This window comes from Amia ocellicauda, chromosome 14 (genome assembly GCF_036373705.1).
Source record: "Amia ocellicauda isolate fAmiCal2 chromosome 14, fAmiCal2.hap1, whole genome shotgun sequence".
Lineage (NCBI taxonomy): Eukaryota > Metazoa > Chordata > Actinopteri > Amiiformes > Amiidae > Amia > Amia ocellicauda.
In genome coordinates this window covers 11378458-11404496 of record NC_089863.1, presented here as the reverse complement: position 1 = coordinate 11404496, position 26039 = coordinate 11378458, and the positions used below count along the sequence as shown (strand labels likewise).

At 45.2% G+C, this 26039-nt stretch overlaps 2 protein-coding genes across 11 annotated transcripts; both read left to right on the top strand.

Annotated features, from left to right (window-relative positions):
* The first annotated feature begins 500 nt into the window (after positions 1–500).
* Positions 501–5819, top strand: LOC136768693 (FH1/FH2 domain-containing protein 1). The gene is made up of 9 exons (XM_066723011.1): positions 501–2675; positions 2889–3041; positions 3319–3501; positions 3732–3851; positions 4099–4260; positions 4455–4633; positions 4789–4975; positions 5252–5381; positions 5530–5819. The coding sequence occupies exons 1-9, from the start codon at positions 2160–2162 to the stop codon at positions 5556–5558; spliced, it is 1659 nt and encodes a 552-aa protein (XP_066579108.1). The 5' UTR covers positions 501–2159; the 3' UTR covers positions 5559–5819.
* A 477-nt stretch (positions 5820–6296) lies between these two features.
* hnrnpc (heterogeneous nuclear ribonucleoprotein C) lies at positions 6297–19920 on the top strand. Of its 10 annotated transcripts, none has more exons than XM_066723010.1 (10): positions 6297–6430; positions 10142–10175; positions 14778–14994; positions 16346–16611; positions 16763–16835; positions 16962–17009; positions 17102–17259; positions 17741–17854; positions 18206–18360; positions 18452–19920. In XM_066723010.1, exons 3-10 carry the CDS (start codon positions 14990–14992, stop codon positions 18557–18559), a joined length of 927 nt encoding a protein of 308 aa, XP_066579107.1. In that variant the 5' UTR covers positions 6297–6430; positions 10142–10175; positions 14778–14989; the 3' UTR covers positions 18560–19920. The 10 variants fall into 10 exon arrangements, with proteins under 10 accessions (XP_066579107.1, XP_066579106.1, XP_066579101.1 ...); XM_066723009.1 differs by having other exon boundaries at positions 18203–18360; XM_066723004.1 differs by having other exon boundaries at positions 17102–17304.
* Positions 19921–26039: the final 6119 nt, after the last annotated feature.

Sequence of the window (26039 nt, the reverse complement as noted above, 5' to 3'; positions counted from 1 at the left end):
CTGTTGCACACCCCTCCCCAGAACAGTTTAAGTAGGAGTAATTTTCTGTAATTAAACTGGAATCTGCGATTTGGCTGGGGCACAATTGTCACGTTTGTATACACCCCTCCACAAACAACCCCCCCACCACGCACACACCCACGCGCCCAGTCGCTCACTCACACAGTGACACAAGTGCTTCACGGGCTGAAAAAAGCCACACTCAAACTGGAGAAGCGGGGAGGGAAAGAGGAGGGGGAGGAGGAGGGAGAGGAATGGAGGGCAGCAGAGAAAGACAGACAGCGGGGGGGAGCAGGAGAAAGGGGAGAGAAAGAGGGGAGAGAAAGGAAACACAGAAAGTGCCGGAGAGAGGGAGAGAGGGAGACAGGGCGGGGGAGAGATGGAGAGAGACAGATACCGAGGTCTGTAAACAGGGGCCGAGCATAATCACAGCAGATTGAGGAATGATAAGGAAATTAAGGAAAGGGTGCAACTCAGATAGCACTGACTGGACACTGCACTACACTAACACTGCACAGAGAGGAAGAGAGAGAGGGAGAGAGAGGGACTTTAGTACACATTGACTGAATGGACACAACAGTACGCTAACACTGAGAGAGAGACAATAATACAAACTAATGTTAATAAATGACTTCCCATGGAATGATCTTGATATTCTACACCCAGAACTGCAAATGCTGGTGGCCTCAACCTTCCACCTAGCCCAACAGAACAGACCGGCATCTTCCCCACTGGAGATCTGAAGGACCGTTCTCGGATTCTGCGGAAGGGTATTGGAACCATACTGGATTCTATAGCAGGGAATCAGGAGGTTCTCCCGGGAGAGTCAAATGGCTGAATTGGACCTTTCTCTCTAACCATAGCGTAGCCGGCTTGCAATCTCTACACCCCAGGCTGCGGTGCTGGGGTAACGTGCAGCAGCTGTAAGGGAATTATCTGCTCACTCTTCAGGATGGGATCTTAAAGCAGTAATTCAATGATATTTCATGGGATTTTATGTTTTTCTTTTGTAATCATTAATGTGCACTGATACCAGATTATAATCCACACAGAGTAAACAGATGGACCAAACTTTGCCCTACAGACCATAATACTACAATCTCACGCTGCTGCAGGTGGTGCTTTTGGACGTGCAGTGTAGTTCTGTAGTGCAGAGTGCCGGTCTGGCCCTGCTGCCTTGTGTAGAGTGTAACTGATGTGATTCGGTAACACAGTCTGCTCCACGCGCACGTCTGTACTGGTGTGATCAGGCCCTGTACAGGCTGTGATGGAGTTACTCTGGACTCTTTAGTCTGCAGTGAATTAATTGTGGAACTCAAAAACCAGAAAAATTCAGATTCCGCTAAACACACTGTAGGAGAGACCCATTAAGGGTTCCGTAGAATGTAGCTACAATTCTACAGACTGACTCAATCTGTTCCAATTAACTGCAGGGAGGGGTTCCAAGTTCCCATAGGCTGTGGCTGTTGCCAGGAGGGTATGTAGGATTCTGTAGCCTATAATGGAACTCTCTGGCATTCTGTAGAATTTGATGTATTGGACTGATGTACAAGTTCTACACAGACCGACACGCGTTCCCTAGCTGAGACGGACTTTCTGTGCCTCTGGAGTTATCTGATGATTCCCAGTCGGAGTATTGGGCAGTTGGGGGATTTCTCATTGTGTGGAAGAGTTATGATTGTGATTTATAGATTGCTCGTTATCAGGGGAATACCTGCTTTTAGTAGCGTGGTCTGACTTTGTTTAGTTTTGCCTGATTTTTATGTTGGTTTCATTTTTCTCACCATGGGTGCCAATTTATTCTGAAATTCATCATCGCTGCTGGCAGGGACTTTTTCTACAGGCAGCAGAGAAAGCAAGGGAGTGGGAGTGGGACAGGATTGCATTGTGTTGAGGGAGTGGGTTTCAGTAGCTCTGTGGGCTCGTAGGAGTAAAAAACGAGGGCGAAAAAAGAAAGAGATCGAAGAAAGGAAGGAAAGAAGAAAAGGGCTCTTTGCAGTCAGTTTACTGCGGCGTACTATTGTTTAGTTCTTTATGCGTCCCCTTTGTATAAGAGAAAGAGAGTGAGGAAAATAAATCAAAAGTCTGGGCTGAGTGGATAAAGAAAGGAAGTAAGAAATAATTAATTATAAAAAAGAAACCGAGAGGGTTGTTCACTAATGAAACAAGACGACGCAAAAGGGACACTCCCCCCTGGCCCTGACCCTTCCCCCAACCTGGACCTGGACCAATCCTGGGGTTTCCGCCTGAGACATGCCTCCCGACTCCGCCTCGATGCCTTGGACTTCACCGACCTGTGGGAGGAGGGGGAGCTGGGATTGGACATCTCTGAGGAGGAGGACGAGGAAGGGCAGGAGGACAATGAGGCGGGGTCAGTCGCTGGGGAGCAGGAAGGAGGCGGGGTCATCACACAAGCCCAGAATCTGCCTCCACTTCCACCTCCTCCTCCCCTGGCGCCTCCCCCACCCCCTCCTTGTACAAATGGCACCCCCCTGCCCTCCAAGGGGCAGACCCTGCGGCTACACTGGAGGGAGGTACTGTGCCTCCCGGTACTGCCCAGAGTCAGCCGTTTTGGGCCCGAGTCCATCTGGGCCGGGCTGGAGCCGGTCAGCATCGACACCGGTCAGCTGGAGCTCCTGTTCCAGTCCAAATCCAGCTCTCTGGGGTCTGTCAAGGTGAGAGAGACATCTATATCCCTCTCTCTTGCTCATCTTCCTTCTCTCTCTCTCTCTCTCTCTCTCTCTCTCTCTCTTTCTCTCTGTCTTTGTGTGTCTGTACAGCCTCAGTTTTAATTATTCCGCCCGTATATCTGTGTATCTGCATCTCTGTGTCCATTCTCTGCCAATCTGTTCAGTCTGCTAACTCCCCTACCCCACCCCACCCCACAGTCTCAGCAGCCCCGCCCCCAGTGTGTGTCAGTGCTGTGTGTGAAGCGCAGCAACATCGTGACCATCGCCCTGAGCCGCCTGCCGCCCCCCCACCTCATCGCCCACGCCATTGTCGCCATGGACACCTGCGTCTTGGACAGGGAGGATATCCAGGTCAGAGGTCACGCTGGTTGATCGCACATACTGACACATACACGCATAAACTGATTCAAACACTGAATGTTGATAAATACATTGACCGATTGACTGACAATTTTTTCTGTCCCCTACGACCAATCCCTCAATATCTCTCTCTCCTTCCCCTTCCTTCCTTTTCTTTCATACTTCCTCCCACCCCATTTCCACTCTCTCTCTCTCTCCACTTCTCTAATCCCTGTCTCACCACTCCTTCCATCCATCCATTCTGCTCTGTCTCTCTCTCTCTCAGTAGAGGCTGCAGGCTCTGGTGCCCAGTGAAGAGGAGCTGACTCTGATCAAGGAGGCCCAGCGGAAATCCCCCTGCTCGCCCTTAGCTTCGGCTGAGCTCTGCCTGCTCACGCTGGGCTCGGTGCCTAACCTGCGGCCAAGGCTGGAGCTGTGGGCCTTTACTTTGGACTATGACACCCTAGAGAGAGTGAGAAACAGAGCGAGAGAGAGGAATGGGAGTTGGGGTATGGGGAATAGAAACAGGGAGAGGGAAGTGGAAGGTTGGTTGGTGAGGAAGGAGGCAGATGGGCGAATAAAAGAAAGAGAGGGATAGTTGTGAATGGAGAAAGGGTGATGGTGAGTTATGAATGGGGGGAGGATTTTAATAGAGACAGTACAAACTACTCCAATGTAACTCTCCTCCCTGCTCTCCCCCAGGAGATCGCAGAACCTCTTTTCCACCTCAAACTGGCCATGGAGCAGCTGGCCAGCAACAAGACGTTCCGCTGTATCCTAGCCACCGTGCTGGCCATTGGCAACTTCCTCAACGGCCGCAAGGTGAGATCACGAGGGTGTGCAATCAGATCCAGGGTGGAGTGGCTTTATCATTGTCATCATCATCATCATCTGTTTCTCCCCTTCTGCCCCTCTACCCCTCTCCCTGCCCCACCCCTTCTGCCCCTCTACCTCCCAACTTCCTCCCTCCTACCTCGCCACATCTGTCCTTCTCCCTTCTCTCTTCCTCCTCCTCCTCCCATTAACACCCTCTCCCTCCTCTCCTCTTCCTCTCTCTGTGTGTGTGCAGGCGAAGGGGTTTGAGCTGGGGTACCTGGGGCAGCTGGCTCAGGTCCGAGACACAGCAAGCCGGCGCCCCCTACTGCACCACACCTGCTGCATCTTGCTGGACTGCTTCCCCCACTGCAGCGACCTGCACTCCGAGATCAGCGCCGTGTCCCGGGCCAGCAAGGTCTCACTAACCACCCTGACATTCACCGAAACTCAGCACTCTGACTGATACACTGACAATTACACTGATCATGACAATGACACACAGACACATTGACTGAGACACATTAAAGTCTCTTCTCCTCTCCTCCTCTCTTCCCCTCCACTCCTCCTCCCTTCTCCTCCTTTCCTGCTCTCACTCTCTTTCCCCCTCAGTGTGATTATTCCCAGGTGCAGAGCAGCCTGGCTCAGTTGGAGCTGCACTGCCAGGCAGCAAGGGAGCAGCTGAGGGTGCTGGAGGCGGGGCCTGTGAGGATGGGCGTGGCTGACTTCCTGCAGGAGAGCGAGGAGAGGCTGGCCGTGTTGAGGGCCGTGCACCGCCGAGTCATCAACAGGTGGGTACACCACGCCTGGACGCACACTGGCAGACACCTGGAGACTCCTAGACGCCCCTCTGTACACGTGTGTAGACACCTTCACACACTCCTCTGTACACCTGTCTGGATTTTACACATCCTGGAGATACCTGCACACTCTCTCCCTCTCTCAGGTTCCACTCCTTCCTGCTGTTCCTGGGTTACTGCCGCGGGACGGTGAGGGAGATGGAGCCGGGGCAGTTCTGCAAGAGCGTCAGTGACTTCGCCCTGGAGTACCGGGCCGCACAACTCAATGTGCTGCAGCAGCGCCAGAGGCACACGCACCCGCGCGCCAGCACACACACGCCACCCCCAGCCAAGGTACGGGACCCACACACACGCACACACACATGCACACGTGGACACGGGGGTTCACCGCTCACTGCAACCAGAGTAGAGCACAGAGGCACCTGAGACAGTATATGGGTCAGTTTGTGTATGGGTCAGTCAGTCATCGGTCAGTCTGTCCATCAGTCAGTCACTCTCCATGTCTTTCTCTTTTTGATCGCCCTTCTCTATCCATTGTATATTAATCCCTCTCCCATCTCTCTCTCTCTCTCTCTCTCTCTCTCACCCTCCTCCCCTTTGCTCTGTCAGGTCTCCCCATGCCCCAGCGTGGCTCTGCAGCAGCACAGGCAGATGGAGGCAGTCCTGAGCACACCAGAACCGAGTCCCCGGTTGGACCTGTCCCTGCCCCGGCCCCGCAGCAAGAGGAGAGAGGACAGCGGTATGGCACCACAGCAGCGCAGGGCAGGGCAGGGTAGTATAGTAAAGGACAGGGTGTCAGTAGTACAGTGCAGTGTGTCAGTAATACAATGCAGTGTGACAGTAATACAGTGCAGTGTTTAATGTGATGGTGTGTATGTGTGTTGCAGGATCTGTCCCTCGCCGGCTGAAGTGTTGACCAGAAGAAACGTTGTGACCAGGCCAACTGAAACACGCTGTCACACACTGCATCTCTTCCACTCCTCTCCCTCCCTTCCTCTGCCCACCTCTCCATCTCTCTCAAACTCTCTCTCTTATTCACTGCTCTCCCTGCCCACTGCCACCTCTTTCATTCTCCACACACTAGGTATTTTTGGCACTTCTGAACTTTTTTTCACATTTGAAATTTGTGTTGTTGTCCTTGTCGTCAGACTTCTCGGCATAATAAAATACCCTTCATTACTTGTCTTCAGTGGTGTGTGTAACTCAATAATAATAACCAATTTGTATTATCTCAGCTTTGTATCTATATTGTGTTCTTGTTCAATACAGTCTACAGTAAATCCATGGGTATTGCTCACCCATGAAATTGTGTTTATTCTCTAGATAATACGGTAGGAATTACTTTCCTGAGTTTGGACCAATCGCGTCCAAGCACTGCTGCGACTTGATTGACGTGGAATTGAACCAATGGCTGCTCACAACGCCCTCGCAGCGGAAAAGCATTGGACGGTACCGGCCACGCCTTTATTTGACAGACATCCTCGCTGACCTATTACCTTCAAGGTCCTCTCGCCTGGGTGGAATAGATAGCCCAATAACCGACGAGAATAGGTTCGACAGACAGCGGGGATAGCCAATGAAATTCAATAATTTGCAATAATGGGCGTGGGGGCGTGGCGGGAGTGGTTTGGCATTCGGCAGCGGCCGCCATTTCGTGAGAAGGAGCTCGAAGCGGCGAGATTTAATACAGTCGAAAGCCAGAGAAAGACACGTTTGATAACCAGTCGTCGACTTTTATAGCATTTTTAATCATATAAGTCTAAAAAAAAAAAAAAAAAAAGGCTCCTGGTGAGTATTTTGATTTGGGAAAAGCCATTATTTTTTCTAACTCTGTGAAGTATTTTGGAAATTTTTAATTTTGTTTTTTTCCAGGTAGCAGGGAAAAAAAATGGAAACGAGGTTTGACTTTCATTTTGTGACGCTACGAAACCTACAGACTTTATCGCTGTTTTTTTTTATTTTTACATTTTTTTTTACAGCAATTCTCCAGCTTTTAACTTTTTTTTCCCCTCCCTGGTGTTTTTTTTATTTTTGTTTTTATATATCTGTATTGAGACAAACAAAACAAACCTGCAGCGAGTGTAATTTGAAAGGGACCGGTTTGTTCAGCAAGCGAATTGACTCTTTTTCCTTGAATGGATTTGGGTGTAATTTTTTTTATTTTTCCATTTTTAATTTGAACGAAAGCCGCTCGTTTCGGTTATAAGTGTTGGGTGAGAAAAACGAGATTTTTGTGCCTCCTGGGCGCGTTGGTGCGCATGCGTGCTTAAGACTGGTCTTTACGAAAAGGAGATTTTTTTTTCGTCAAGAAGCATAATTTTGTCGATTGTTCTTATTTTTAAGAAAAGGACTAAAAAAAATGTTTTGTTTTTGGCGCCAACACGGACAGGCCTTTTGGATAACCCAAAAAGTTAAACGTTTTTTTGCTTATTTAAAATCGTATGGACTTACTAAAAAAAAGGAAAATACAGTGCATTAATAAAGTATTGTTCAGCTCGAACCTATTCTTTGAATGGTTTTATTTTGTGAACGTAATACGTCATACGACAATCAGAAATGCTTAGTTAAATTTGCACTGCATTGATATGCGTGTAGAAATTTTGCGTCATTGTATATTGCAAGGATAGGGGCAGTTATTGCGACTTGTCTATACCTGGTACTGATAATAGAGGTAAAACCAAACCCCGGGCAATTCCTCACTAATATGGTGCGATGCTGCAAATCCGACACACGGTTAAATATCTAAATGTTTGGCCTAATTCATTACAGAAAAGCAGTTTAGCGGTGTAGGTGCACAAAATTGAAACGCTTCGGTATAAAAGCGATCCGGTAAAACCGCCGTATGCGATTAGTCTACCTGCCTACGTATTAAATCGCTTTATTAGGATAGTCTTTTCCCATGCATTTGCCCTGTGCAAGTGTCTTAGTATGAGATCAGTCGTAAGCAGGAGGGCTTTCCAGTTCCTGTCTGTGTGCATGTATGCTTCCCTCTTTGTCACATTATTAAGTATATCTAATTCTCGCATGTAAAACCAGAGGGGGTTTGGAAGAGCTGTCCCAGTCAAGGAGCACTGTAGTGTCTTCTGTCCTTTTGTTCGGACCATGAATCCCAGTTACTGAATTGCTCTTGTTAGCCGATCAACTGAATACATTGAATGCTGCAGGGTTACATTGTTACAAGAGGCTTGCCGTAAATCGAAACATTTTAAGCCAGGAAGCATTTTGAATAATGCTGTGTATGTTTCTGGGCTGCATTTGTAAGACGACACTGGTGGCTCTGCGAAATGGTCTCTAGCAGATCTTGAGTGACCTAGAGATTGAATCACTGGTTATTTAGCGAAAACGAGGTCCCATTCGTGTGTTGATTAAGCCTACTGCAATTATGCAGTTATGCTAATAATGGATCAAAACTTCGTTTTCTCCTGTTGCAATTTAATTACCTTTGAGGTGACACAATCGAGGACTGATTGGCAATTATTCAAAGGCTGCTTTTATAAATTTGTCACAGCATTTAAGGGCACAATCCAAGTAAGATGTTTAAAAACAAACTACTTGTAAAAGTCCTTATTGGTAATGAGAGGATTTCTTGATCTGTGCTACAAAAGATGTAGCAAACTTCTCATGGAATCCTGATGGTCTTTACATTCCAGTTCCGCATTACAGATTTCCTTAAAAAAACAGCACACCAAAAGTTTAAACTTTATTTTACTCATGGCATCCTTGAAGTTGTGCGGTAAATGTGTAGAACTTAAAATTACATACCAGGGCTAGATCAAGAAAATTACAGGACATGGAGCAGGAAGCTAACACTGCTGTGGAAATGCAGTTCAGTGCAGGTGCTAGATGGCAGTACAGTCTGCCTCAGCAGGAAGTCAGTGCGGTTGATAACTGATTGCTGAGCATTAACCTCAGGAAGCCTAGGCTGGTGGGCGCAGGTCATTGATTTGCTCTGTGAATTGATCTGCTGCAGCAGCCTCCATTAATTACACCCACTCCTGCACAGCCTTCCAGGACAGTATTCATAAAACTTTTAACGGTTGTGTAAAGTTCTGTGGGGGAAAAAAAAAAGATGATTAGCAGAAGTGTCACTGAAAACGTTGTTCTTATTAACCTTAATGAGTTTTTTTGTTTCGTTTTATACTAATGCATGGTGTTTGTTTTCCATCTTCTTTTAAAAAGGTGGTTAATTTAACCTAAGTTGAAAGTTTGAATTTAGGCCTGGGATCTTTTAAATATTTGATTAATTTTCCACCTTTGCAATGATGCCCCTCCAGACAGGTTTTCTTTTGAGCAGTGGTCCAGAGCACCCTGCGGTTTGCATTCAACTATGCTTTTTTATTTTGAATAAAAACTTCAAAATCCATTCATGTTGGAAGGGTGATTGATAAAGTAGTGTCCAGCTCAAAAAGGTAGATGCTCCTCTCAATAGGTTTTAGGCACTGACTAAATGTAATTTTAAATAGTTATAGCAGTAGCCTGTACAAGTAGGTGTACAAGTTTGTGTTATGTACTGAAATGAAAACAGAAATTATTCAAATTTTGTTTAAAATTCCTACTCTTCAACAATTTAAAGGTTCTGAACATGGTCAAATAATGGGGGAACCATTTTTCTGCCCTGTTCCCATCTTTCCAGATAGTTGCCAGCCTCCTGTGCAGCCTCTACAGTGTCATCTTTGTGTGTTTTCTTTATATTAATGGGGGGGGGGGGGTGAACAACAAACTGCCTGGTACACAGCTGGTTGATCTTTCAGGTTTTACGGTGAGCTGTCTCCGGAGTGAAAGTGTACAACTGCAAGCAGAAAATGGTCCTCCCCTCTGACTCCTGCAGTGCCTCAACTGCTCTACACTGGTGTACGACTCACTGCTTTTAGTGAGCTAATATTGTCCTTTAAAGAAAGCAGTCTCACCGCTCAGTTAATGGCAACACAATACCAATCCTGGTTGGAATCCAAGAACCACTAACTTGACAAAATTCAATCCAAATCCCAGATATGGATAATGTTGACACTTGACAGCCAAATCCTCCAAACATCTTTGTGAGGTTTGGGGTGCAGCTCGCAGTAAAACCTGGAATAGCTCCAGTGTTCATGTGGTATAAATTGCCTTTCCTGTGTTCAACATGCTGACAATGCATCTTTATTTTGTTGTCTTATTTTGCTTGCATATATTTACATAAGAGGAATATATATTTGTCTATGTGGTGCTGTCAAGTAAAACACATTAATATTGGATCTGGAAGCCGGCAGGGGAGCTCTAGTTTCAAATTCCCTCCCTGGGCCTAACCCCTTCTAGTGCCTCATGAGTCAGTATATATTCCCACATTGCTGGTATATTTAGATATACTTTGACATATATGTGGATATTCATGTTCACATATATGCTCAAGTCAGGGGACCTGCCTTGGTTTTCAATGCAAGTCTGTCATTGTTGAAGATCTGTTGTCATCATTTTCCTAATCCAACCTTTTTGTTTTTTCCCTCTTTATTTTTATTTTTCCAGTTTTTGCGGCCACTTTTTTGATCAGCGGCGACCCGTAAGTTATTTTTTCCACATTTTTTTGCTCCACTTTCACATCAGATTAGTATTTTTTTAATTATATACTAAACTGATTTTTTTTATTTTTGTACCATTTAACAGTACTTATTTTTACTTGTTTGACTGAAATGCTGTTTTCTCCTTATTTGTATTGGTTTAAAAGTTGACTTGATTTATTTTTTTGCACTTTGGAATGAACTTTTTTTTTTTTTTACTCTCCACTTCTAACTTCAATGTCTCTTTTAGACCTTATTCTGTTTCTAGTAAATTTTAGTACAGTGATTATTTTTTCTCTACAGTTTTTTTTACTTTCCATTGGTTTAATTCTTGACAAACTGATTCCCTTGTCTAACTTCTTGTACGTTCATCTTTTTATTATTGAGTGGTCTACATAGATCTACATGATTATTTTAGGATGGCACTTTTTACTATTAATGTATATTAAGCTCTGATATCTTAATCCTGGTGACACTCATTAAGAAACACAATTATCCACTGTATTCAATGTTTTAATGGCAAAACTGTAGGGTAAATGTATTTCACAAACCACATCCAATGAATTTGCAACACAACACTGTACTGATCTGCACTGTAGGTCCCAGGGAACTTGTCTGTATGTAGATCTATAGGCTGTGGGTTTATACAGGTGGCAGAGTGGAAGTCAATTGTAAATCTGCTCCCCTTATGAAATTCAACATCGTAGTCCGTTCCAATTAATTGACTGACATTTTCCCAATCTGGTTCCACCACTAAGTTTGGAAAGGGCTCCCCAGCTCTTGAAACTAGCAGTTTTGTGCAGTTCTCTTTTTGTTTTTCCCCTTTTGAGACTCGTGCATAAAGTCTCCTGCCATATTGCAATACTGTTATTTGAAATCCCTCTCCCACCCCCCCACTGTTGGTAGTGTGCAACACAACACCAAGCACAAAACAAGGAGCCAGCCCCAACTTAACAGGCAGTCAGTTAGAGTTGAGGCCCTTTTTTTCCATGAAGGCGCAGGTTCTAACATAGAAGGTGGAGATGTATACCCCCATGCCAATGCTCCCTGGACCTGGAGATTTCCCTCCCCCAGGAAGTTCTGGTTTTGTCCTAGCTGAGGTCTTCAGTTACCCCAAGTAACCCACTAACTGGGGTCACAATCCTTGTGTCCAAGGTTGTCATTTTACCAAAGGACTTTGAGTAGAGGGGCTGGTTAAAGCACATGAAGAGTACAGTTTTAAAGCCTCTCTTTCATAAGTCTATTTCCATGCTAGCCGCACCCCGTCTGCTTGTAACAGGTGACCAGAATTAAAAAGCAAATTATATGCACTTGGTCCTCTCAATTCAAACTAGTAGTTAAAATTTTAGGCTGGAATTTGAACCACTGCACACCCACCATATCACCACAGTGGCCCTTTGTTTCTGTGCCACTGTCTTACAGCATCATACTGATGCCAGTTCTGTGTCCTGCAACTCTCACACACCTGTCTGTTATAAACACCTCCTATTCTAGATGTGTCCAGGGTCCGAGGGGGGTTAGTGTAGTGTATACTGGTTTCGGTACCACCCTAGCTCCTTAATCAGTCTAAATTAAGGGTCCCCAACCCTGCTCCTGGAGGAGTCTTGACCCTGCTGCTTTTTGTTCCAACTGAGCTCTCAATTACTTAAACTAATAATTTCCTAAATCAGAGTCTTTTGATTATTTTTAATGGTAGGGGTTTTAAGTGAAGTATAGAATTGTATAAAGAATCTTATTGCACAATGGGGTGAAAAAAGGAAATTCTAAGCAGATCGTTACTTCATTTAAGGTTTAATTAAGTAATTGAGAGTTGGGACAAAAACCAGCAGAACAGGCTTGGGGACCCTTGGTCTAAATGGTTAAACTGGATGAATGTAAGCTTCTCTCCACATATCTTTGGTGGGTCCCATAGTCTGAGCAATGTTCATATTTCAGGTGATTTCAAAATAAAATGGGGAAAACCTTAAAGGAGTCTAATTGGGGGCACCTGTTGGAACAAAGACCAGGGTGGGGCTTCTGGATGTTGACATGTCTGCATATTGCACATGAACAGCATAAAGCTCTGGGAACACGGGGCTTCCTAATTGTGGGGATTTGACATCCGCAATCAGTCATTATAAAGATTATAGTAGCAAGTGAAAGTGTGTATGGGGGAGGGTTCATGATCAGATCTGACATATCTACCAGTGCTTCCCCAGCCTTGGTCCTTCAGGGCTCCCTGTCACTCCAGCCACCCCCCTCCCCCTCTGTTGTCGTCATCCTCTACCTGCCCGATCTCCACCTCTTCAAGAGCTGCGAACAAATGGACACGGTGGAAATGAGATGAATCCCTGTTAGTGCAAGTGAGTGCTTAGTGGGATAGACCAGCAAACATGGGGAGGGCCAGGACCAGGGTGTGGAACCATTGACCAATAGCACAGGCCTTAAGAGCAGTGTTACCCCCAAGTCCAGTCCTGGTTGTTCCCAGGTTTGTAAGCCAAGTCTGGGGTTTAAAGAGGCCCACAAATGCTAAAGGACTGACCAGCCTCTCCAGGACCAGGGTTGTGAACCACTGTCCTAATGAGAGGATCACGGTGCAGAGTTACACGCGTATGTGCCTGTCTGAGACGTTGATCCCCCATATTTGAAGGCTGGCCCTTTGATCTGGTTATATATAGAGAGACGAGCTCATATTCCGACATAAACGTCAAATTCAGAGTAGCATATTGGAGTTGACAGAAAGCAACTGCTCGGTAATGAACGCCGCAGGAGATGCCAGGTGCTACTTTTGTACACAACAGGATGGGAGGGTGAAGCTCCCAGTTGATCGGAGTTTGCAAGTTGACGTCGTTGAGCATCTGAATAGCTGCCTGTTCCATATGGACCAATATCTGTCTGTTTTCTGCGACACACTTGTCAATTCTCTCTGTCTTGTCAATAACAAAACTTTAATTTCACAGATTTTTGGGGTGTTTCTAGCCTTTTTTTTTTCCCCCCCCTCAAGTTATTTTTTCTTCATGGTTTTTGTTTTGAAAGTCAAACGAGGTAATGAGACTAGAGCGTGCTGCTCGTGAGTGGACTGTGTTTACTGCACAGACCCTGCCATCACGCAGTACCTCAGAACACCTAGTCTCTCTCTCGCCCCATCATCACTGAACCCTTTACTGGGGAGATTAGAGGATATAAACAGTGGGCATTCACTTTTTAAAGACCTATGATTATTATTGAAATAATTGATTAATTTCCTGATTGCTTTTATCAGTAATGTGGTTACAACTACAACTCCAGTCTTTCAGTTTGAATTCAATCCTTATCTAAGAGAAACCCAACTGTTTACATAACATATATAGGTCAAACTAAGCAGGTTTTAACCTTGATTGGCGTTTTGTGGCAATATAACATCAAACAAATTCAGATTTAATATTTCTTTACTTGTTTTTTGATGAGCTGTCCTCCTTCTCCCACATTTTTGGTAGGGTCTTGGGGGCTATTTTATAGAATAGTATTTTTTTTTACACCCAGTTCCTCCCCTAATTCCAATCGACACATGAAAGCGAGACAGCATGGAGACCACTATATCCCCCCTTCGCCCCACCACCCAAGCGCATTTAGGAACACGCCCTGTGCCTGTCCACATGCCATTGGCACGGCACGCCAGGGACACCCTCATGCTGCTGCTAAACCTGTTTTTATTCCTTCTCTTAGGAAGAGACATGAAAAGAAAGGGAGTGCTCTCCCTGAAGAGGAAAAAAAAAAGAAAAGGAAAAAAAACAATATTCCAGGGTGTTTTGGGAAAATGTCCAGAAGGAAACTGCAGGGACAGTTGGGCTGCTAATGGCTGCCTGGGGCCTGTGTGGAGTACAGTGTGTGCTTAGGACACTGGGCCTTTAACATACTTTAGCATACTTGCAGCTTTTCAGTTCCCCATACAGCTTATTGTGAATTGTCAGAATTTAGAGAACTGCAAAATGTATGATTGTATTGAAACGTGCTGCTCTGACGGGTGAAGTGAATCTGAACAGTTTAGGACAGCCAGGCTGGGCCGAGGTGTGTGTGTTTGGTCCGTTAACCAGGGGAGTCAGAGACAACTTGAAACAGCTATAAATCTGTAGTGGCTGAGCACTGCAGGGAATAGCTACTATTGGACAGACTGCACTGGCTCCAATATAGACCATGTACTATAGTATGAAGACAGAGCTGGCTCCAATCTGTACCATATACTGCACTACAGTCTACACAATGATGGCTCCAGTCTGGCTCCTATACTATACTATAGTCCCCACAGCGCTGGCTCCAGTCTGGGCCCCTATACTATACTATAGTCCCCACAGCACTGCCTCTAGTCTGGCCCCTATACTATACTATAGTCCACATAGTGCTGGCTCCTGTCTGGCCCCTATACTATAATATAGTCCACACAGAACTGACTCCAAGCCCGGTTAGACCGCACTGTACTCCACATAGACTGAAAACCACAGCTGCAGTGTTTTTTGGGAGTTTCCTTCTGTACTGGCACCAGAACCTTCCCAGAAACCCTTGTATTAATTTATAACAACCATATATCGTTAATAAAATAAAATGGAATAAGATAACCGGTTACTGAGGTCTATTCTGTGTTGCCTCAGTGACGTTGGTGGGAGCGCTGCATTCTGGGAAGCAGGCGCCGGAGCTGCTGGGAGTTGTAGTCCAGCAGGGAGAGAGGCAGAGACAGACAGAGACACAGTGAAAGAGGGAGAGACACAGGCCGTGTCCCTATAGCGCTGCCCGCCCCCCCACACACACAGCCCCACCCCAGACTGACAGAGAGAGAGGGAGGACTGCCCATCAGTGCAGGATCATGGAGTGAGTCAATGTTATAACCCTGCTGTATTACTGTGTCCCCACTGTAGCACTTAGTGTGTAATTGCAACCCCACTGTGGCCCCAACAGTATTGCCTACTATAGAACTGTAAACCCACTAGTCTAACTCACTAATATTGTAAACACTATATTATACCTTACTATAGTACAGTAAAGTCAGTGGTATAACACTATACTGTAAAGCCAAGTGTAGTACTTTGTTACCCTACTTTAACCTTATTATTTAAATACATCTGTGCTGTATTACTAGGACCCCCCTATAGTACTGTATTACAAACTATACTACTGCAAAATTAGGGACAGCACTTGAGTCCTCTAAAACATACTGGTAACCCCCAATACTGCTGTAAACACATCTTATTACCCACAATATTACTGTAAACCTACTGTATTACTAGGATCCTACAATAATGCACTAGCACATCTGTATTTTACCCTGTTTTCGTCATGTGACCTCAATGTTTTACCCCGTTGTATTGCCATGTTGCAAAACAGTTACATTCACCATAGGACTGAAACGAAAGGATGGGGAGAAGGAAGCGGTCGATCCACGATATTGCTTTTATTTGATTTCTGTTTTGTTTTTTGTTTTATTGAATGCATTCCTGACCCCCTTTCCAATATGAAAGTTTGTCCATGTGCGTGTTCATCTCTCTGAGGATCGGGGAATAAGAAGTGCACTTGTGCGATTGTAATGATACACAACACACCCAGAGAGAGAGACTCACACTCACAGTGTCTTGTGGTGTCTAGGTATTCCAAACGTCTCTGTTGACGTTCACTCTATCACTCTCATCTTCCAGGACTTTTGCATGCATTTGTCTGTACCATAACCATCTCTTTCTCTCTCTCTCTCTCTCAGCACAGTAATTCTCTTTTACAAAAATCTGTCTCTCTCTCTCTCTTTCTCTCTGTCAGCACAGTAATTGTCCCTTCTATATTAACCTCTCTCTCCCGGTCAGTTTTAATGTACTGCAGTCAGTACATTATTAACCTTTCCCTCGGTTCACTTCTCTCTTTTTTTAATGTACATCCCTGGTCTCCTTCCATCTCTCATCTCTCTTCAATTCACTCACTCTCTCTCTCAATGTTTTCCTGTCTCTATGCAGTATGAATGTTTTCTGCATTGCCCTTTCTCTCACTGTTCATGTTGTATCAACCCTCTCTCTCTCTCTCTCTCTCTCTCTCTGTCAGTACTGTATCCAGGTAGGCTAGTCAATGTGCCTGTTGTAATCTCTCTCTCTCTCTCTCTCCCTCCCTCCCTCCAATGCACCTCTCCTCTCTCTCTCTCTCCTTCCCTTCTCTCCCTCACTTTTCAACCCCGTTTCCCCAGCCTGTCCCCCACCACCAGCAGCCTCATGTCGAGCAATGTGACGAACAAGACGGACCCGCGCTCCCTCAACTCGCGCGTCTTCATCGGCAACCTCAACACGCTGCTGGTCACCAAGGCCGACGTGGAGGCCATCTTCGGCAAGTACGGCAAGATCGTGGGCTGCTCGGTGCACAAGGGCTTCGCCTTCGTCCAGTACGCCAACGAGAGGAACGCCCGCGCCGCCGTGGCCGGGGAGGACGGGCGCATGATTGTGGGACAGGTGCTGGGTAAGAGAGAGAGGGGGAGGAGGGGAGGGATGCTTCCTTGATTGTCTGTCTCTCTCTTTCTGTCTCTTTTTCTGTCTCTCTCTCTCTCTCTCTCTCTCTCTCTCTCTCTCTGTGTCTTGTCTCTCTGACTGTCTGTTTGTCTGTGTTACAGATATTAACCTGGCCGGAGAGCCGAAGCCACACAGATCGAAGACTGGCAAACGCTCAGCTGGAGATATGTATGGGTGAGCTGTCTTTCTCCCGCTCTTCCCCTCTCCCTCCTCTCCCCTCTCTTCCCCCCCTCAGCAGTTTCTTGTTTAAAGTTGTGGTGTTTATTATAGTTTCTCATTGTTTCTCCCTCTCCGTCTCAGCTCCTCCTTTGACCTGGACTATGATTTTCAGCGGGATTATTACGACAGGTAGGCATGGTTCACCCACGATCCTCTCGTGTCTCTCTCTCGTGAGGCGGCGTCCGCACGTCCACATTAAGCTCTCTGTCCCCCCCCCCCAGGATGTACTCGTACCCGTCCCGCGTGCCCCCACCGCCCCCCCCGCTCTCCCGGGCCGTGGTGCCCTCCAAGCGCCCGCGTGTCAGTGCCAGTGGGGGGCGCCGCACGAAGACCAGCTTCTCCTCCTCGAAGAGCAGCCAGAGGAGCTCTTCCCGCACCAGTCAGTACCTCGCCAACCAGTCTAGTACTGTTCTCCTCCCTTCTGGTGTGCATCTAATTCTTTGATTTTGTGTGTGTGAACTGAAGATTTGAATGTTCTGTTAAAACAAATCCGTCAACAGGGATAAAATAATGAAAAATGGGGAATTTTGCGTTTATTAGCACTGCAGATGAAGGTGGGAATGGTCTAACGGTTATATTTAGGTTGTTCAGAGAGCATTAGATTGAGTTTGCACTTTAATGGAGTTAAAATGAGTATTATGTTTTGGTCCAATTCCCTGGTAAACGTACGCTTTTAAGTTGGTGTGGCGTTTCTACTCAGTTAACTGGATCAATAGGGTGTGGATGTGTCTAGCTTGACATTGTCGGCTTTCGCTTAGTCATTCAGTGTGACGTGTGTGTTCATTTCCTCGGTCGCTCTCTATACTGACCTCTCTCTCTCTCTCTCTCTCTCTCTCTCTCTCTCCCTCTCTCCCTCTCAGTGAAGGCCGATGATCTTCAGACCATTAAGAAGGAGCTCACCCAGATCAAGCACAAGGTAGACTACCTGCTGGAGAGTCTGGACAGGATGGAGAAAGACCACAGCAAGAAGTCAGGTACACACCCCGCCTCTCTCCACTTCTCCCTCTTTCACACTCACCATCTCTACTTCTCTCCTCCCGTCATCGCTTGCTTGTTCCCCCCCCTCATACTGTCATCTCTTCATTTTACTCATTCTCTTTCACACTTTGTCATGTCACTCACTCTTTCACACTCTCTCTCCTCGACTCTTTGCTTCCCTCCATCACACTCTCTTGCTCTCGTTTGTCTCTCGTTTTCCTTCCCTCCCTCACTGTTGCACCTGTATGAATAACTCTTATTTGTCTGTTAACCCCCCTATCCCTCCCTCTCTCTCCCCCTCCCTCTCTCTCTCTCTCTCCCCCTCTCCCTATGTCTGGGTTCAGAAGGTAAGAGCGCGAAGTCCGAGGCGGGCGAGATGTCCCTGCAGCACAGCAGCTCCAGCAGCAAGAAGGAGGAGTCGCTGAAGAGGGAGAGAGAGAGCCAGGAGCTGCCTGACTCGGAGGAAGAGGGGGACCTGCTGGAGGAGGAGGAAGAGGAGGAGGTGAGGAAATGGAGGGATTGAGGGAAGTCCAGAGTCTGTGTGATTTTGTGTGACAATAAAGGATAACTCCGTTCCCCTTCCTGACCCACAGGTGAAGAGTCGAGGTCGAGATGATGAGGAAAATGACGAGGAGGAGGAGAGGGAGGCGGAGGAGGGGGAGGACGACGGAGACAGCGCCAACGGGGACGACGATCCCTGAACACGCCTGGCGCCACACGCCACCCCCCCCCCGCCCTTCCCCACAGACACACACACACACACAATCACACAGATAGTCACTCGGACTGGCATACCGCCATGGTCTTTAAAGTACAGCTGCAGACTGCAAACTGGTCCCCCTGTGTGTGAGAACTGGAGTGTACCTTTTCTGTAGGCTTCTAGAGAGTGGGGAGGTGCGAGGGGCCCTGTATCCTAAACCTGCAGGACAGGGGCTCTCCAGCCCCGGTCCTGGAGAGCCACAGTGCAGCAGGGCCCAATAAGTGGTAAAACAGCCACTGAGAGCTGACTGATGGTAAATCCAACTGAAAGACGCTGTACTGGACTGTGTCTCTCCAGGGCCAGGGCTGAAGACCCTGCTGTACTGGACTGGACAACCTTTTCTGACACTCTACCGGTTTCTCCTGTAGAGATAGTGAGAGAGAGAGAGAAAGAAAGAGAGAGATGCAGTAGTGGACTGTGGAAAGATGCTCACACTGTACAGACCACACTGACTGTAGACACCACTTGCTGCATCTCTCTCTCTCTCATGTATTCTGGCTGACCTTTTTTTTCCTCAAAAGCCCATCAGCTTTCTGTCTTTCCCCCCCCCCACACACACACGCACAGACACACATGCACGAAACGTTGCACACCATTCAGCATCTTTTGTATAGCCCTGTATATATATATATAATATATATAATATATATATGTGTATATATATATATATATATATATATATATATAATTATTTTTCTTTGAGATTCCTGTCTTTCATTTTTAAATGGAGAAGAGGGGGAGTCATTGTTTTAAGTTGTATCTTTTCAGACCCCACCCCCCTCCACCCTCACTTTTTGGGAGACCCCAATTTCAGAGACAGCCCTGCAGTGTGTCCACCAGGGGACAGTGGTCTTGTAAAGACCGATTTAGCTTTGTTTGTTTTAACCACAAGCAGTCAGCTTTGAGAGTTATGTAGTATGGAATATTAATGGAGAGATGGACAGCCAGTCAGAGTGGATTATGACTTCTTTTTTTTTTGGTTTTGGCTTTTTTTTCCCCCCTCCCATCGGGGGAGGGTTGGGGGGGATCATTCTTGATCAGCATTGAAAGGGTTAAATCCGTTTAGTTTTATTTCTTTTCCATTGTCTCAATCTAGACATTGAGTTTGTATGATACCTTGTATACAGAACTTGGCTGAACTTTTTAAAAAAATCTGTCCTGAATATAACTGTTTCTTGTTTTCTTTTGTCTGGTTCTTGGAATATTTTTCCTTCAAATTAGTTTTGTGTACTCGAATAATTTTTCGTTTGTGTTCGTTTCGTTTGGTTATACTTAAATTTCAATAAAAAGTTACAAAAGAGATTTGTCTTGATCCTTTGAAAGTGTTTTTTCTTTACGCAGGCAGAGAAATGAGGGACAGGTGTGAGAAGGTGAGGAGGAAGGAGAGAGGAGTAAGGTGGAGAGGAATGAGAGATTTCATGAGGTTCAGAGTTCCATTGGGATTTGGGTTTTATTTTCCACTGGTTTTTCTCTTGAAAGTGAACTAACTCTTTTAAAATAAACTATTTTCTCTCTTTCTGGCATTGGAACTTTGTCTCCCTCCGTTCTATGTTAAACGCTCTCTCTCTTTTGTCTGTTTTTGGCCAGGACTTATTATTTTTTGAAAAAACCCAGAAGAATACCAATCACCATTTCTACAGTCCTTTTTCTTTTTAATTTTATATTTGTATCAGAATTCTCTCTCTCTCTCTCCTTCCCTCTCGTGTCAGAACTGTCTCCTTGTCAGGCAGCGGCAGCGATGCTGTACAACACTGCAAAGATTATCCTGGGAGATGCAAATATTTATTTCGTACAGTTGATTTTGAAGAGGCCGAAAGAGAGGGGGGGTGGTGGTGGCGAGGCGATGGGGAGAGCTGAGAGACAAAGCATGATAGAGCCAGGGAAGGAAGGATAAAAGGGAGAGAGAGTGGATCTTTGTGCTGGGTGTCAGCGCACAGGCTCCCAGTGAGAGCAATCCTGTGCCAGGAGTGTATGTCTGAAAACCATTCAGTCTGGGAGATTTATTGCCGAGAGAGGGAAGGGTGGGTGTCTTTCTCGGACATTCAGTCTCTCAATTTCTCTGCTTCCCCACCTTTCTTCATCTATTTCTCGTCTCAGTCTTCCCTCTCCTATGTCTGCGTATATTGTTATTATGTATAGACTGTATCTGAAAACTTGCAGAGTGAAGAACTGCATATCTTACCCTGTGTGAACAAGGTCACTGTCTTACTGTGCTATAGTTCAACCCTGATAGCCAATACAACAGTTTGATAAGAACCAGTTTTCACCAGCAATTTGGCCTTAATTTTCCCCGGTTTAGCCATATATGGGTCTTTTTGGCCAGTTGTCAGGCAGAAACCGAATTTCCACTCATCACGGGACAGACGTGGTCCTGTTATCTGTTCCTGCTACAGCTTCTGCAACTGATCGCAGGCTCTGGGGAGTTGGATGTAAACACACTCACACACACTGACTGACAAGCACATACACATCTACCAGGGGTTCAGAGGTATTGCTGCATGGCTTTGGTCCCCTACTTTACTTGTGTGACTGTTTCATTAGGCTGCATGTGATGACACACAGCACTGTTCTCTTCCAGGATTATTATTATTGTTGTTGTTGTTTTGACATCACTTATATCATCTGTGTCTGTCACCCAGCGATGGCCTGGCATCCTGTCCTGGGTGTACTCCTGCCTTGCTCCGGCTTCCTGCCACACCTGCCAGTGCAATGTGGGTCAGGCGCTGGACTGAGGTGCACTGTGGCAGTAGACAGGCCCAAAGCGGTCGATACAGAACCAACGTCAGCCCTCACTGCCCGCAGGCCCCAGCATGGATCTATACATCATAGAGAGAGGGAGGTGGAGGGAGAGGGAGAGGCAAGAATGGGGAGTGTTATAAGTACTAGTACCCCCCAATCTGATTATACTGTCACATTGAAAGAGAGAGATAGAGAGTGAGAAATCGTTGCGATCGTTTCCTTGTTGTTTTGTCTGTCTGTGGGTCTGGGTGATGTCGGCTGAGCCTGCTTACACCCTGTGACACTCTCTGGAATCAGGGTAGGGAAGGGGGGCAAAGCGAGAGAGAGAGGGAGAGAGGACAGGGGTGAGAAACAGGGAGCGGGGCAAGGTCAGGGCTGGGGGAGGGGAGGGCTAGCGGGGCTGATAAAAGGAGCCAGTTGAACCCCTGTGAGGCTCAGACAGGCTCAGACCGACACAGCCTCCCAGAGAGTCCGAGAGAGGGAGAGGGAAAGCAAGGGAAACCGGGAGACGAGAGACAGAGATTTGAAACCTGCAGCCATGGTGATGAAGGTGATCATCATCCTCAGACCCAAGTTCCTCCTCTTCATCCTGTGGAACAGGAAGGCGGACTTCGTGGACTTCGAGTTCTCCGTCATGATGTGAGCAAGATGGAGAGAGAGAGAGGCAGATTTGTTTTTTTATGATAATGATCAATCTTATTATGATTATTGTTGAAGTCAGTTTATTCTCTGTACAGCGGTACAAGTGGCGCTGGCAAGCCCAACTGCGCAGGGCCATGTTCTCCACCTCTCTCTGTCTCTCCCTTTCCTTGCCCCATCTTGATCTGCACCCTACAGAGAGAGCGAGAGAGGAGTCTAACTGGGATCCTGCAACTGGGCACTTGGTTACAGCAAGTGGTTATCATCATCAATAATAACAACAACAACAACAACAACAACAGCAGCAACAACGACTAAATGAAGAAATAAATAAATCAAAGCATCCTGTCCGTGGGGTTTTGGGCCCTCCTGCTTGTCACTCATTTTCTGTCTTCATGAACTGCATATTTCGTACCCTCACTGTCATCTCTACAAGCGATAGATCTGGCGTTTGGTGGGACAGAGCAGCTGTCTGCCCAACATGAATGTGATATTAGGTGTGTTTGTTTATTAATTTCAAATGCTATTGTAAAGGGAGATGTTGTCATGAGGCTATTTCACTGCCTAGCATTGTGTAGCGTAGCACATGCATGTTCATTTCTGATTTTCATTTGTGAGTTGTACAGATGTTTACTTTTGTATCAAATCGTGGACATAAAAACTGTGTTTTGCAGCTACCAAATGCAGGTGTGTGTTGTTTATATAATTGTTGTGGAACTGGTTTAAACACACAATCTGCGTGTGTACAGGGATCTAAACTAAGAGTCAGCATGCATCAAGCGCATTACTGTGTTTCTTTCGGCATCACCCCCTGCTGCCAAACAAACAAGTTGATCCATGTTTAGTGCTCAGCGACGCACGATACTATATCTATAGCTGTGTTTTTGCGCTCACATTCGTTCCAGTTCGTCATAGTGCCGGATTTATGTGATTAAGCAAATTGTTTACAGTAAAAAACAAACAAACAATCTTCAGACACTTTAGATTTTATTTTTGTATATATATATATATATATAGTTTTTTATCTGCATTTGATATTATTATTGTTAGTGAAGTGTAAACAGTAAAGTGTTGACATGTTTTATGGTAAAAACGCATAACCATAAACCATAAACACAGCAACGTACTTCGAATTCTGTGCTTAAGATTCAACAGTAGGCTAGCCATCAGTCTGTATAGACATTAAACTGCAACGATACAAAGTTAATAAAATGCCTTTATTTAAAAATATCTGTTAGACTAAAGCGCTGGCCTGTTGTGGCCAATTTCACACTTGACTGGGAATGGAAAGCGACAGTAATGGACTGAGCGGTCCTCGCACGCCAGGTGGAGGTCTGACTGTCAATTTGCCAAAAACAAATCCAGCACAAACAAACACACACACACACACACACACACACACACATACACACAGACCCGTGGTGTTGTGGTCACATAATAAGCGGGTATATAGGCTATATATGGGAACTTGTCCAGGGAATAAGAATTGGCTAGGACTCAACATGGTTGGTGAGAACAGAAGGTCGATGCGCATCTAATATATTATGTAATATATGCAGCTGTTTATTTCAGTCTAATATATGCTCCCCTGTGACATTTTTGATCGCATATGATACTATTTGCTCTCCTATGACACTTTTTAGTCCCACAAGAATTTTGTTTTGGCTGTGTATGACACTATATGGGCTGTACTGTTTCATATTAAATGGGTTATGATGTTAAAATGGCATATTTATTGTTTGGGGGGAGGTATTTCCAATGACAAATAATTATAATAATAATCATCATCTTAATAATCATCATAATAACAACACAATATTCATAAGAATGCTTACATAAACCTGCTATTATACTACAAAAACCATAACCTACTCACTTTTACATATTATTACTGATACATACTACTCCTTAACTAAATTATACTAGTAATTCAATTACTATCATTGATATTACCTTGCATACTACCATAATAATATTACATTTCCACTGATGGCGTTTCCAATCTGCAGGTTTTTGGAAGAACTAGCTCACTAACCTAAGGCTAGACCACATGTACAATACATACATACATACATACATACATACATACATGCATGTAAAACCAACACAATAGATTTGTCGGCTCTGTACATTTCTGGATTATTTCCACGATTGTGTTTACTATGATTTATTTAATTTTGCCGGTTAGAGAATGAGACGAAGCCCCGCAGTCCGGAAAGGCTCACCCCAGCCGCCATTGTGGCTGAGAACCGGGGCTTCGGCCAAATTTACACCGCTGTCTCCCGGGGCCGACAGATTTATCGACGGTCAACAAAGGGAAACTGGGATCCACTCCAGACCAGCGGACAAAAAACCTTTTGTCTCTCTCTCTCTCTCTCTGTGTGTGTGTGTGTGTGTGTGTGTGTGTGTGTGTGTGTGTGTGTTTGCGTTTGCTATTTACTTGTGTTTAATTATTTATTTCGATGTTTTTATTATTGTTTTGTTTCTCGACACGTCCCGAAACGCCTCTTCTCGGAGGTCGCTCATAATAAATCTTTTATTGACCGAGTAACATGATCGTCTATGACCGCTCAAATAATGAGTCTTTTCATAATACAAGCGCCGCATTATTATTTTTTATCGTCATTATTATCGGGCATATACAGTTATTATAATGATGACTGATAATATCAATAAGCAATGTTATGATAAACAAGAATAATTTAACAGCATACAAAGTTGCCTGGCCGTGCAGTATGACGAGGCTTATTTTCAGACGAGTGTTTACAAAGGTACCTGACCTATTTAACATATATACAAAATAAAAGTTAGTGAAATACAATCGTATTCGGTCACTCCGGCGGACAGCACCGTGTAGCTGCGGCCCGCGTCTTTCCGCCACCGCGCATGCGTCACGTACCATTGGACATACATGGGTGTCTGCGGTGCGTGGGGTCCCCCTTTACGGTGAGGATCAGATTCCATTACTTTACGACACCACTAGAGTTGTTTATTGGGTCGGGGACGCATCTTTTACAATTTTTCTCAATGGATTTGGCACATTTTCGGAAACAAACTTGACATTCTCAAAACTCTTAAGTACAATCCTCACATCACGTGGTACATTCAGCACAACACTCACCTGCAAAAGGCGATAACTCAATCAAAATTAACTCATGTTTCAATTGTAAATAAATCCATCAATTAAGAAATCATTGTCACCAGAACAAAAGGTTCCTTTATCATTGTTTAAATCAAGACAGTCAAAATGCCAAGACATATTGTCAAATGACAGTGTACTCTGAAAGTGTGATCGTTGCCCACTATAAAATACTGTCAAATTTCTTAATTTTTTTAAATAGCCAACTGAATAGTTTCACTGCAAAAAAGTCATGGCAGACACTAATTTCAACAAAACAAAACATTTCTCAATACTGTATGTAGCTACCTGTATAGCAAACAGAACATAAAAAAGCTTGTACAGCACAGAACAGAAATATACAACAGCAAAATTATGTAAATTATGAACTACAATATATGTAAAATAAAAAAAAGAAAAGATGCTGCAAGTTCATCAATCTCATGGGTCATGAGACAACCTACGTTGTCCCAAACTATAACATAAGTTGGCAACATAAGAGAGGCTATCTTCTCCTCGTCCTCTGTACCCCCCTCTCCCCCTCACCACACCCCCACACACTCTAATGCCCCTTCCTCTTGCACCAGCAGGCTCTTGCCCTGTCTGTCTCCTGCCTGTTCAATATTCCACAATTGTACAATTCAGTCTTGCCCTTGCAGTATAAATGTGTTTGAGAACTGATAGGTTATGAGTTGCACCTGTAAGCTAAATTTGACAGTATATGCAATTGGTTGCAAAATGTAATATTTCCTCATCTAGCCTAAGTCAATCCATCTGACAACTATTACAACAATACCACATCACTGCTCTTTATCTATGTTTGACACGTTATTGTGACTGCTGGCTGTTCTATTGAGGATGTAAGGATTTACTCAATGAACATGTGTATAATTGCATGTGAGAGTAATGTAATTCAACAGAAAAT

Coding starts and splice junctions, on each gene's coding strand:
- LOC136768693 (XM_066723011.1), top strand. CDS start 2,160: ATGAAACAAGACGACGCAAAAGGGACACTCCCCCCTGGCCCTGACCCT. Junction 4,634..4,788: donor CACCGCCGAGTCATCAACAG/GTGGGTACACCA, acceptor TCCCTCTCTCAG/GTTCCACTCCTTCCTGCTGT. Junction 5,382..5,529: donor CAAGAGGAGAGAGGACAGCG/GTATGGCACCAC, acceptor TGTGTGTTGCAG/GATCTGTCCCTCGCCGGCTG.
- hnrnpc (XM_066723001.1), top strand. Junction 16,612..16,762: donor GATTGTGGGACAGGTGCTGG/GTAAGAGAGAGA, acceptor TCTGTGTTACAG/ATATTAACCTGGCCGGAGAG. Junction 17,855..18,202: donor AGACCACAGCAAGAAGTCAG/GTACACACCCCG, acceptor GTCTGGGTTCAG/AAGGTAAGAGCGCGAAGTCC.